This window comes from Ammospiza nelsoni, chromosome 26, assembly GCF_027579445.1.
Source record: "Ammospiza nelsoni isolate bAmmNel1 chromosome 26, bAmmNel1.pri, whole genome shotgun sequence".
Lineage (NCBI taxonomy): Eukaryota > Metazoa > Chordata > Aves > Passeriformes > Passerellidae > Ammospiza > Ammospiza nelsoni.
The window spans coordinates 408,574-421,391 of NC_080658.1; the positions used below are offsets into that span (position 1 = coordinate 408,574).

General features: G+C 66.8%; 1 protein-coding gene across 1 annotated transcript; it reads left to right on the plus strand.

The window, feature by feature from the left end:
* The first annotated feature begins 1,059 nt into the window (after positions 1-1,059).
* On the plus strand, positions 1,060-12,560 carry GPR179 (G protein-coupled receptor 179). Its single transcript, XM_059488999.1, has 12 exons — positions 1,060-1,892; positions 2,306-2,414; positions 3,239-3,341; positions 3,535-3,731; positions 3,850-3,918; positions 4,242-4,351; positions 5,056-5,294; positions 5,856-5,994; positions 6,219-6,324; positions 6,772-6,918; positions 7,197-10,253; positions 10,569-12,560. Exons 1-12 carry the CDS (start codon positions 1,060-1,062, stop codon positions 12,558-12,560), a joined length of 7,101 nt encoding a protein of 2,366 aa, XP_059344982.1.
* The last annotated feature ends 258 nt before the right edge of the window (positions 12,561-12,818 follow it).

Sequence of the window (12,818 nt, forward strand, 5' to 3'; positions counted from 1 at the left end):
GCACCGGAACCCAAGGGTGGCTCCGGCTCCCACGGAAGGACCCGCTCCGAGCCCCGGGAGCCGCTCCGAGTGCCCGGTACCCACGGGCGGGAGCGGTTCCGAGCCCCGGCACCAGCCCGGTCCCGGCACCCGCGGGCACGGGGGTGTCACGGATGGCGGGGCCGGGGGACAGCGAGAGCTCCCGGACACGGAGCTCCAGCCGTGACCCCTCGGACTCACCCCCCGCTCCGGGACCGGGGGATGCGGCGGGGGAAACTGAGGCACGGGCACGCGGCGCTTCGTACCGCGAGCCCTGCGCGGCTCTTGCCCGGTTCTGGCGGGCAGCGCGTCCCAACCGGAGCAGAGGGGACGGGAACCGGCTCTCCCCACACGTCCCCGCGGGCTGGGGCTGGGGAAGGTCATGGTTGCTTGAGACTGGAGCAAGGAAAGTGAGCACCCTTCCGTGCCTCAGTTTCCCCTCTGCACCCCGGCTCTGCTGCGTGGGACATCCCCCCGCACTTGAGGGTGGCTTCAGACCCCGCTCTTGCCCGCACCCACCGCCCCCAGCCCCACAGGGACACCCCCGTGGGTGCCACCCCCCATTCCCACCCCATGGCCCGGAGGGGGGACAGGGCACTGCGGGATTGGATCCCGCCACCGTATGGGGACCCCGAGGGCGCCCCGTTCGCCCCGGCTGCCGAGGGGCCGCGGGGAGGGGGATACGGGCAGGAAAATTCCGGCTGCGGTTGCCATGGCTTCCCATCAGGATGCGCTTGCATCACGGCCAGCCCGAGGGGCCGGGGCGCGGGGTGCCCTCGGTGCCGGTGCCCACGGGGCTCAGACCGGGGGGCTCCGGGCAGCGCCGCCGCCCGAGCGGGAGCGCGGGGGCGGGCGGGGGGGCTCCGGGCAGCGCCAGCCGCTGAACACGGTTTGGAGCCGGTGACGTCTGCTCCGGCATCGCCGAGGGAGAAGAACGGGCGGCAGAGCGCGGGGCGGGCTCCGGGCGGCTCGGGGTCCCTGCCCGCCATGCGCCGGCCGGGGGGCCCGCCGGGGGCCGGGGGGCTCCGCTGAGCCCCGGCCATGGGGCCGCGCCGCTGGCCGCTGCTCTGGGGCTTGCGCGCCGTGCTGGTGCAGGTGGCCGTGCTCACGGCGGGGCAGCGCCCGCAGCAGAGACCCCCGGGATGGTCCCCGGCCCCCTCACCCCCGTGGGCGCCCACCGCGGAGCCGGGAGCGCCGGCGGACGGCGAGGGCTCGGCGGCGGCGCTGGCGTTCCTGCGCACGGGCGATGCCGAGCGCCTGGCCCGGGCCAACTGCAGCGGCGGTGTCGCGGCGGGGGCCGCCGGGCCCGGGCCCCCCCCGGCGCTGCGGGCAGCCCTGCGAGCCGCCCCCGAGGCGCTGGCCCACGCCGCCAACTTCCTCAACATGCTCTTCCAGACCAACGACATCCGCGAGGCCAGCGTGGCCGAGGACGTGGAGTGGTACCAGGCGCTGGTGCGCAGCCTGGCCGAGGGCCACCCGTGGGTGCGCAGGGCGGTGCTGGCCCTGGACGCCCACCCGCTGGCCCCCAAGCCGCGGCTGATGCTGCAGGCCACCAAGGGGGACGGGCAGATCCTGCTGCAGGACGTGTCCGGCGCCGCTCCCAGCCTGGGCAACCTCAGCTGGGACAACGAGTGGTTCAACGCGCTCAAGTCGCAGCGGGTGCCGGCGCTCCGCAAGCGGGTGCTCAGCAATGACCTGCGCAGCCTGGAGACCCCCAAGTGGCAGCGGGGCGACAGCTACGTGGGGGACGCGGGCCACGTGCGCTGGTCCCCGCCGTTCCTGGAGTGCCGCGAGGGCCGCTTCCTGCCCGCCTGGGCCGTCACGCTCTCCTCCGCCTTCTACGGCCTCAAGCCCGACCTCAGCCCCGAGTTCAAGTAAGTGGAGCCCGGAGGGGTTCGGGGGGTGTCAGAAGGGGTGGGGGGGGTGCCCCGTGTGTGTGCTGGGGGTGCAGCTGGATGTGTCACCCACCCCAGGGTGTCCCCAGTGCTCCGCCCATGTCCCTCTGCGTGTGCCTGCAGGTGCGCAGGGGTTTGTACACATCCCCAGGCATGGGGGTGACTCCCTGTTCCCCCCTCGGTGTCCCCTGTGCTGCCCACCGTGCACTGCCACCCCCTGTCACTGCTGTGCTGGTGGCGGTGAGCCGGGCTGGGACCCCTCCCGGGATTTGGGGGATCCCTGCTGCACCCCGGTGCACGGGGAGCCAGTGGGGAGGGAAGGGTCGGCTGGGATCAGTCCCAGAGCCCACGGCCCCATTTCCCCCCCTGGGCTCACCCGTCCCTGGCCACAGGGGGGTCGTGCGGGTGGACGTGGAGCTGCGGGACGTGGCCATCGACCAGTGCTCCAGCGGGCCGGGCTGGTTCTCGGACACGCATCGCTGTGACCTCAACAGCACCCAGGTACCGCGCCCCGGCACCCCGCACCCCATCCTGCCCCGCCAGGAGCGGGGTACCCCGCATCCCAGCACCCCCGGAGCCCCGGCCGGGCTGCCCGTGCCCCTGTCCCTCCCTCCGGGCTGAGCTTTATCCTCTCCTGGCGATCCATCTGCTTCGCTCAGCTGCTCTCGCACCGCGGTGAGAGGTTTATTGTGCAAATCTTCCCTCCCCACCGCCAGCCGCGCCGTGTGACCCGGCTGCTCCGTGCCCGGGCACCGCGGGGACGGTGGGCACGGGGCCTGGCAGCAGCACCGCGGTGCCTGCAGCAGAGCCCGAGCGGTGCCCTTGCGTTTCGGGGCTGGGCACAACCGGGCAGGGCGAACCTGCAGCCGCCCAGCCTTGGGGTCCATCCAGAGCTGTCCCCAGGCGGGAAAGGCGTCGCCAGCTCCTGTTTCCTACCAGCGATGCCTTCCAGAGGGCCGGGCCCGGGCCCGGGCATCCCTCCAGAAAACAACAATGCCCAGGGAGCCGCCAGCGCGGCCGCCGGGGCAGGAGGCGGCCGGGGGGGATTAGGGAGCGGGGCCCGGGCCCAGGCTGCCGTCACGGCTGGGCAGGATTAGGGCGCTCGCTGCATTAGGTGTCCATTTAGGTTTTAGGGAGGGATTTGGGGCCAAGCTTTGGGTTTTAATTCTGAAATGTTTAACCACTGATTCCTCGCGGCTCTGGGGGAGGATGGCGTGGGGTCAGGTAGCCGTGAGCTGGGGGCTGCTGGAGCCCCTGGGGCAGGGGGATTTGGGGACAGAGGGGATGCAGGGGGTGGGGGACGTGTCTCAGGCTGTCTCCTTCAGTGTGTCCCCCAGGAGAGCCGCGGCTTCGTTCTCGGGAGGTACCTGTGCAGGTGCAAGCCGGGTTTCTATGGGACTGATGGAGTGGCCAGCGGTGCCTGGGCAGGTGGGTTGTCCCTGCTGTCCCCAGTGGCACACGGATACAGCAGCGGGGACCAGGGCTGGGGGGCTCTGGGGACACAGAGCACGTGCCCTGGTGTAGGGGGTGCCACCAGGCCCTGGGATGTGCTGATGCCACCCTGGATGTGCTGATCCCACCCCAATGCCACGATCCCACCTGGCCGTCGCTCTGTCCCCAGGCGTGGCAGGGACAGACGGGGGGTCCCGGCTGGGGTGCCGGCCGTGCCGCCCGGGCTGTGCCACCTGCGAGGACGACACGCCCTGCCTGACCCAGGAGGACCAGGTGCTGCGGGCAGCGGTGCTGTCGTGCCAGGCCTGCTGCATGCTGGCCATCTTCCTCAGCATGCTCGTGTCCTACCACTTCCGACGGAGCAAGGCAAGCCGTCCCCGTGTCCCCCTGCTCCGCTGCCACCCCAAACCCTGCAGGGTCGGGGATCCCCCTGCCCTGGCCCTGGCCCCTCCGAGGCTGCACCCTCACGCTGGTATCCCTGCAGAGAATCCGCACATCGGGAATCATCCTGCTGGAGACCATCCTCTTCGGCTCCCTCCTCCTCTACTTCCCTGTGAGTCCCCAGTGCTGGAAAGCTCCAGGATGGGGTTTCCAGGATGGAGCTGCCCCACGCAGGGCACGGCTCCATCTAATTGTTAATTTTGCTGGCACAGTCCCTGGGGGCTGCCGTATAAACCTTCTCAGAAAACCAAATCCCTTTTCTCCCGCTGCCTGCGGGAATTAATCCCTGCCCAAATCCCCTCTCCCTCCCGCACGAGTGCAGCGGGTGCTGCAGGGTCACGGGGGAGGGTGGCACAGGGCTGGCCTGGAAAGCAGGGGGCTCCCGAGGCTGGGGCAGGTGGGATCCAGCCCGGATCCCTCTCTCCTGTGCTCCAGGTGTTCATCCTGTACTTCAAGCCGAGCATCTTCCGCTGCATCATCCTGCGCTGGGTGCGGATGCTCGGCTTCGCCATCGTCTACGGCACCATCACCCTCAAGCTCTACAGGTAGCTCGGACAGGGGGCTGGGGGCTTGGGACCCCCACAGCAGGAAGGGTTTGGGTCTCAGGACCCCCACAGTGGAAAGGGGTTGGGTGCTAAGGACACCCATGGTAGGGAGGGCTCAGGGAGGCTGAGGGGCTTGGGACGCCCACAATGGGGAAGACTGGAGGCTCAGGGCCCACGGAGTGGGGAGGGCTTGGGATCCCCAAAATAGGATGGGTTGGGGTCCCAGTGGGATGGATTGGGGTCTCACTGGGACAGTCAGGGGTCTCAGTGGGACAGGCAGGGGTCTCAGTGGGACAGCCAGGCTCTCACCTTGCTGCCCCCGGCAGGGTGCTGAAGGTGTTCCTGTCGCGCTGGGACAGTCAGGAGTCTCACTGGGATGGTTGGGGGTCTCACTGGCACAGTGAGGAGTCTCACTGGGATGGTTGGGGGTCTCACTGGCACAGTGAGGAGTCTCACTGGGATGGTTGGGGGTCTCACTGGCACAGTGAGGGGTCTCACTGGGATGGGCAGGGCTCTCACCCCGCTGCCCCTGGCAGGGTGCTGAAGGTGTTCCTGTCACGCTGGGACAGTCAGGGGTCTCACTGGGATGGTTGGGGTTCTCACTGGCACAGTGAGGGGTCTCAGTGGGATGGGCAGGGCTCTCAGTAGGACAGTCAGGGGTCTCACTGGGACGGTTGGGGGTCTCACCCCGCTGCCCCCGGCAGGGTGCTGAAGGTGTTCCTGTCGCGCTCGGCCCAGCGCGCTCCCTACGTGTCGAGCGGGCGGGTGCTGCGCATGCTGGCGCCCATCCTGCTGCTGGTGCTGTGGTTCCTGGCGGCCTGGACCATCGGCATGCTGGAGAACGCCCGCAAGAACATCCCGCTGGTCATCCGCACCCAGACCAGCCGCGGCCTGCACTTCTCCATCTGCGGCCACGACTGCTGGGACTACATGATGGTCATTGGTGAGACCGGCCCCCGGCAGGGCTGGGGTCCCCACGGCCCCCAGATCCCACCCCGGGCACGTGGGGCTTTCATTCTCTTATCCATTGAATCTTCCTGAAAGCTGCAAGGATCTGGGATCCCCACAGACCCACAACCCCATCCCATAATTTGGGGCTTTCATTCTCTTACTCATTTAAACTTCCTGAAAGCTGCAAGGATCTGGGGTCCCCATTGGTCCCATCCCGTAACTGTGGGGCTTTCATTCCTTTGCCTGTTTAATCCTTCTAGGAAGGTGCAAGGTTCCCACAGCCCTGGGACCCCATCCCATAATTTGGGGCTTTCATTCCCTTGTCCCTTTAATTGTCCTGGAGGTTTCAAGGAGGGTTGGGGTCCCCCATCCTCCCCCTGAGCATCCCCTGGGGTTGAGTCCCAAACTTTGGGAAGGCCGTGCTGGGGGACGCTCCAGACCCGGCTGCAACCCTGCACATTCCGGGGTGAGGGTGGTGGGCAGCAGCTGAGCACCCCAAAAGCTGCCGGGGCTGGCTGTGGCCGCTCAGGGCGTGTCCTGCTCTGCCCCACAGCCGAGATGCTGTTCCTGCTGTGGGGCAGCTTCCTGTGCTATGCCACGCGCGCCGTGCCCTCGGCCTTCCACGAGCCCCGCTACATGGGCATCGCCCTGCACAACGAGCTCATGGTCTCTGCCACCTTCCACGTGGTCAGGTAGGGCCAGGGACCGAGGTTCCCACCCCTGGGGATGCTCAGGAGCCGTGCCAAGGTGGGGAGGGGTTGGGTGCTCTGGATCTGCAGAGGAAAGGGGGTTTGGGAGCTCGGGAATCCCATAGTGGGAAGGGTTTGAGGTTTGGGTGGCCAGGCAGGGGGGTTGTGGCTCTGGAGGTGGGGAGGGGCTGTGGTGGCAGCTGGCACTGCCCTCCTGGTCCCTCCAGGTTCCTGATTGTCCCCTCGCTGCACCCGGACTGGACTCTGCTGCTCTTCTTCGCTCACACCCACGGCACCATCACCATGACCCTGGCCCTGCTCTTCATCCCCAAGGTATCCCAGGGAAGGAACGGAGCTGGGAAGGGGCTGGAGCACCACGAGAGGCTCAGGGAGCTGGGGGGGCTCAGCTGGGAGAACAGGAAGCCCAGAGGGACCTTCTGGCTCTCCACAAGGCCCTGACAGGACCTGGGGAGGGTCGGGCTCTGCTCCCAGGGAATGGGGCCAGGGGAGGTTTGGGTTGGATATCGGGGAAATTTCTCATGGAGAGGGTGATCAGCATTGGAACAAGTGGAGTCCCCACCCCTGGAAGTGCTCCAGAAGGTGTGGATGTGGCACTGGGGACCTGGGCAAGCGGCGGCTCTGTCGGCGCTGGGGGAACAGCTGGACCTGCTGACCTCAGAGAGCATTTCCAGCCCCACAATTCCATCGCTAACACTCATCCCAGGGGCTCAGGGAGCGGGGACAGGACCCCCCGAGTGACTCCCCCGTGTTCCCCGGCAGTTCCTGCACACGGGCTCGCCGCTGCGGGAGGAGATCACGGCCGAGGTGTACGAGGACGAGCTGGACATGCGGCGCTCGGGCTCCTGCATGAACAGCAGCATCGCGTCCGCCTGGAGCGAGCACAGTCTCGACCCCGATGACATTCGGGTGGGTGGCACACTCAGGACCTTCTTTTGACGCTAGCTGTGCAGAGTAAGAGGTGCCTTTCGCAATCTTTTCCTGATGCAAAGCAGAGGGAGGGGACGAGGGGGTGCGGGGTGACCCCACCCGGGTGGGCGAACCCGCTGCGTTCTCTGGGCAGCGCGGGGGGCTCCGGGGACACGGGGATGACCCGGGGCTCGGCGGAGCGCTCCCGTCCGCAGCCCCCGCTGTAGGCGCTCTCCTCTCTCCCTTTTCTCTGCCGCGTCCCCCCGCCCGCGGCGCAGGAGGAGCTGAAGAAGCTTTACCGACAGCTAGAGGTGCACAAGACGTGGCGGATGGCGAGCAACAACCCGCACCTGGCCAAGAAGCGCAGCTCCCGCCGCAGCCTCGCCCGCTCCATCCTGCGCCGCAGCGGCGCCGAGCTGGCCGAGAGCGCGTCCCGCCGCAGCAGCGCCGGGGAGCGGCCGGGGACCCCGTCCCGCCGCGGCTCCTCGGCCAAGCGGCTCGTGGATGCCGCCGGGCCCGGCCTGAGGATGCGGGACGAGAGCTCCCGGCGCCGCTCCTCAGCCCTGCGCAAGTCCCGCAGCTCCGAGGGGCCCCCGCGGGAGCCCCGCCGAGGGTCGCGCACCCCCAGCCCGCCCCAGGAGCCTCCGCCGGCGGCCGTGACCGACCTGGAGCAATCGGACAGCGACTCGCTGGACGCCGCCCCGCTCCTGTGCAAATCGGCCAGCGCCCAGAACCTGGCGGGGCCCTGGCAGCGCCCCCCGGGCCGCGCCCCGCCGCTGCAGAAGTCGCACAGCGCTGTCACCGGGGCGCGGGACGCGGCGCTGCTGGCCGCCCGCAGGGCCACCCGCGAGCAGTGGCACGGCGCCCGCCACCTGTCCGCGCCCGCCCCGGGGGTCGCCAGCGGCACCGCGACGCCCCCGAGCCCCGCCGAGAGGGGCCCGCACGACGGCGACGCCAAGGGACACAAGCATGTCACCTACGCGCCCATCAAGAGCGTCAGCGTGGACAGCGCCCACCCCGGCAGGAAGGTGCGGGTGACCGTGAGGAAAACGCCCCCCGCGCCCCCCGTGCGCTACCAGAGCCTGCAGCGCTCGGGGACGCTCGGGGACGGCGCGGAGCCACCCCCGGTGCCCCCGGGGCAGGCGGGAGAGGCGCAGGGGACAGCAGGGCACGGCCCGGAGCGCGCGGCCCCCCCGAACGGGAAGGGCAGGCCGCCGGCCCCGAGCGCCAGCTCGGCGCACGTCTGTCCCTGGGAGCTGGTGCAGGACGAGATCCTGGGCAGGAAACACAGGGCGGCAGAGGCAGCGGAGCCGGGGAGCCCCGGGGACACAGCGGCCGCCACCCCCGGGCCCAAGCCGGCCCCCACGAAGAGTTTCCGGAGTCTGGGGCTCGCCATCAAAGCCCTCAACCGCTCCAGGGGGAAGAGCATCCTGAAAGGGAAGAGCGAGGGCAGCCTCAGGAAGAGGGGGAGCAGCCGGAGGGAGAGGTCCGGCCCGGCAGAGGCCTCGGCCGCGTCCCTCGGCGGGGCCAGCCCCGAGGGGAGCGGGCAGAGCCTCGAGGTCCCCGCGCTGCAGCACAACAACAACGCCGCCACCCCCGGGGAGGCCGCGGGCTGGGGGGACAGCGGAACAGGAGAACGGGACAGGCTGGCCGCGGGGACAGGCCGTGGGGACAGAGCGGCAGAGGAGCCCAGCGCTGCCCGGGAGGACGCGGGCACCGCTCTGGAGCCGCCCAGCGCGGGCCACCAAGGAGCTGAACGTGCCCCGGAGGTGGCACGGGTACAGCCCCGGGAAGGGGAGCAGGCTCCGGCCGTGGATCTGGGGGAGGACGTTCCTGCGGTCACAGCGGAGGAAGGGACACTGGAGGAGCCCGAGGGGACCAGCAGGTCCTTCCAGCCCAGGGACCACCCGGAGGAGGAGCAGCCGCCCGCGAAGCCCACCCCGAGCAGCGTGCGGGGGGCGAGGCCGCCCGGAGGGCTCGGAACGCCGGCAGGAAGGGGAGCCTTGCTGCGCCAGGCCGCCATCGCTCCCCGGGAGGATGGAGGGAGCCCAGAGAGCCCGGAGAAGCTGGAAGAGCGGAGCAGCCGGCCCGAGCCCGAGCGGGGCCCTGGAAGGAGCTGGAGCGGCGCCGGGAGCGCGCAGGGAGAGCTCGGTGCTGGGGGAACGCGGGGAGATGCCAGCCCCAAAGCAGGAGCCGGCCCTGGGAAGGGCCGCAGTGAGGGGGATTCTCAGCGCTCTGCGGGCACGGAGATACCGCCAGGGCTGCCCAAAGAGGCCCTGAAGCAAGCGGAGGGCAGGAGGGCTGAGGTGTGCCCGTGGGAGAGCCGGGAACAGGGAAGGAGTGTCCGAGCAGAAATCTGCCCCTGGGACACAGAGGGGGCTCCGCCGGATCAGGGATCCCCCAGATCTGGAGAAGGTGTGGAGCAGCCTGGCACGGAGCTCACAGAGAAACCCCCTGCTCTGCCCAAACCCTCACCCCAGCGGGCTGGAACCACGGAGAGCAAAAAGGCAAACATCTGTCCCGGGGAGGTGGAGGATGAGCCGCGCCCAAAACCAGAGATCTGCCCCTGGAAAGAGGCTGCAGCTCCGTCGGGGAAGGAGAGATTGGGGCAGGACACGCGTGGCACTCCCAAAAGGGAAGAAAAAGTGGGATCCAGAGCACCAGAAAAGGGAAAGCATCCCCCCGCCAAAGCCCTGCCCAAATCTCCTTCAGGGAGACCCCAGAGCACGGAGAAGGCAGAGATCTGTCCTTGGGAGACTCAGGGCTCTAAATCCAGTGACAAAGCTGAAATCTGTCCCTGGGAGGTGGCTGAGCCTCAGCTGGAGAAAGGAACAGCCCCAAGTAAGGAGAAACTCCCATCAAGAGAAGCCTCCAAAGCTGTGGAGAAGGGGAGCCAAGACAGAGAGTCCATCTGTCCTTGGGAGAGCCTGGACACGGAGCAGCCCCCGGGCAAACCCCAGACTGGGAGCTCAGCACTGCCCAAAGCCCCTTCAGGGAAATCCCAGAGCTCAGAGAAGGCAGAGATCTGTCCTTGGGAGAGTCAGGATGTTGAATCCAGCAGCAAAGCTGAGATCTGTCCCTGGGAGGTGGCTGATCAACCCTCGGGTAAAGAGAAGCCCAGACAGGACAAAGAGGATCCATCCAGGGTGAGCAGAAGCCCTTCCACAAGTCAAGGACTCCTGAAGGAAGTGGGAGCTTCCTTCACTTCTGGAAAGAAGGACCGAGAGTCCATCTGTCCATGGGAGAGCCCAGACACGGAGCAGCCCCCGGCCAAACCCCAGACTGGGAGCTCAGCACTGCCCAAAGCACCTTCAGGGAAATCCCAGAGCTCGGAGATCTGTCCCTGGGAGAGTCAGGACCTCAAATCCAGTGACAAAGCTGAGATCTGTCCCTGGGAGGTGGCTGAGCCTCAGCTGGAGAAAGGAATAGTCTCAAGTAAGGAGAGACTCCCAAGAAAAGAGGAGACCAAAGCTCTGGAGAAAGGAGGCAGAGACAGAGAGTCCATCTGTCCTTGGGAGAGTCCGGACACAGAGCAGCCTCTGGTCAAACCCCAAACTGGGAGCTCAGCACTGCCCAAAGCACCTTCAGGGAAATCCCAGAGCTCAGACAAGGCAGAGATCTGTCCCTGGGAGTCTCAGGACATTGAATCCAGCAGCAAAGCCGAGATCTGTCCCTGGGAAGCAGCTGAACCTCCCTCCCAGCAGCCAAATGCAAAGCAGGGCCCTGCCGTGGGCCCCAAGGGGGACAAGCGCATCACGCGCCAGGCAGCGCTGGCCAGCCCCGAGAGATCCCTGGACAGCAGGGACAGAGCGTCCATCTGTCCGTGGGACAGCCCAGACACAGGACAGCCTCTGGTGAAACCCCAGAGCTCAGCACTGCCCAAAGCAGCCCCAGGGAAATCCCAGAGCTTGGAGAAGGCAGAGATCTGTCCTTGGGAGACTGAATCCAGCAGCAAAGCTGAGATCTGTCCCTGGGAGTCTCAGGACTCTAAATCCAGTGACAAAGCTGAAATCTGTCCCTGGGAGGTGGCTGAGCCTCAGGTGGAGAAGGGAACAGCCCCAGGAAAGGAGAAACTCCCAGGAAAAGAAGCCTCTAAAGTTCTGGAGAAGGGGAGCAGAGACCGAGAGTCCATCTGTCCTTGGGAAAGCCAAGACATGGAGCAGCCCCAGGCCAAACCCCAGACTGGGAGCTCAGCACTGCCCAAAGCAGCCCCAGGGAAATCCCAGAGCTCCGAGAAGGCAGAGATCTGTCCCTGGGAGAGTCAGGACATTGAATCCAGCAGCAAAGCTGAAATCTGTCCCTGGGAAGTGGCTGAGCCTCAGCTGGAGAAGGGAACAGGACAAAGTAAGGGTAAACTCCCAGGAAGAGAAACAAGCAAAGCTCTGGAGAAAGGGAACAGAGAGAGGGAATCAATCTGTCCTTGGGAGAGCCTGGACACAGAGCAGCCCCTGGCCAAACCCCAGACTGGGAGCTCAGCACTGCCCAAAGCCCCTTCAGGGAAATCCCAGAGCTTGGAGAAGGAAGAGATCTGTCCTTGGGAGAGTCAGGATGTTGAATCCAGCAGCAAAGCTGAGATCTGTCCCTGGGAGATGGCTGAACCTCAGCTGGAGAAGGGAACAGTCCCAGGTAAGGAGAAACTCCCAAGAAAAGGGGAGACCAAAGTTCTGGAGAAGGGGAGCAGAGAGAGGGAATCGATCTGTCCCTGGGAGTCTCAGGACTCTAAATCCAGTGACAAAGCTGAAATCTGTCCCTGGGAGGTGGCTGAGCCTCAGGTGGAGAAGGGAACAGCCCCAGGTAAGGGTAAACTCCCAGGAAAAGAAACATCTAAAGTTGTGGAGAAGGGGAGCAGAGACCGAGAGTCCATCTGTCCTTGGGAAAGCCAAGACATGGAGCAGCCCCAGGCCAAACCCCAGACTGGGAGCTCAGCACTGCCCAAAGCAGCCCCAGGGAAATCCCAGAGCTCCGAGAAGGCAGAGATCTGTCCCTGGGAGTCTCAGGATGTTGAATCCAGCAGCAAAGCTGAAATCTGTCCCTGGGAGGTGGCTGAGCCCCAGGAGAAAGGAACTGGCCCAGGTAAGAAGCTCCCACCAAGAGAAGCCTCCAGAGCTGTGGAGAAGAGCAGCAGAGACCAAGAGCCCATCTGTCCATGGGAGAGCCCAGACACAGAGGAGCTGTCCCTGAAATCTGCAGTGGGGAAGGAGCCATCCAAGAAATCCGACAGCACGGAGAGCAGGAAATCTGAGATCTGCCCCTGGGAAGCAGCAGAGCCCCTTGGGTTGGAGGAGGCAATCTCCCAGCCAGGTGTGCAGCCCCAGGCAGCGCAGAGAGGTTCCCCTGCAGGGAAGGGACAGCCGGGAGCCGGCGCCGTGTCTCCAACACTGCTGGAGAGATCCGGGGGCAGATCCCCGGGGCAGGCCGAGCACAAGCCCCTGCGCCGGCTCCTGCCCGGCATGCAGCGCCCGGGGGCGGGCAGCAGCTCCAGCCCCGGCGCTGGCCTGGCCGAGGTTCGTCCTTGGGAGGCTGGGGAGGCTCCGGCAGCACCTGCCGAGCCCAGCTTGGGCACGAGGAAAAGCTCGGAGGTGTGTCCGTGGGAGGAGGAGAGCACGGAGCCCTCCGGAGCCCGGGATGGGGGCGGGCTGTGAGGGGCTCCATCCATCCATGGATCCATCCCTCCACTCATCCATGGATCCATGCATCCATCCACGGACCCATGCCTCTGTCCTTTCTCTCTATCCATCCCTCCGTGGATCCATCCCCAGATCCATCCTGATCCCCCCTGCCCAGCCCCGGAGTTGGACTGGGGGGCCCTGGAGGTGTGAAGCTGAAGGTCCTGGTTGTGTAATTTTGTGTAAATACAGGAAATAAACTGAATTATCTATGGAGTGTGCTCAGACAGAGGC

Excerpts from the sequence above, each read along its gene's own strand:
- GPR179 (XM_059488999.1), top strand. The coding sequence starts at position 1,060 with ATGGGGCCGCGCCGCTGGCCGCTGCTCTGGGGCTTGCGCGCCGTGCTG. Across the intron at positions 1,893-2,305 it reads GACCTCAGCCCCGAGTTCAA|GGGGGTCGTGCGGGTGGACG; the intron begins GTAAGTGGAGCC and ends CCCTGGCCACAG. Across the intron at positions 5,295-5,855 it reads GGACTACATGATGGTCATTG|CCGAGATGCTGTTCCTGCTG; the intron begins GTGAGACCGGCC and ends TCTGCCCCACAG.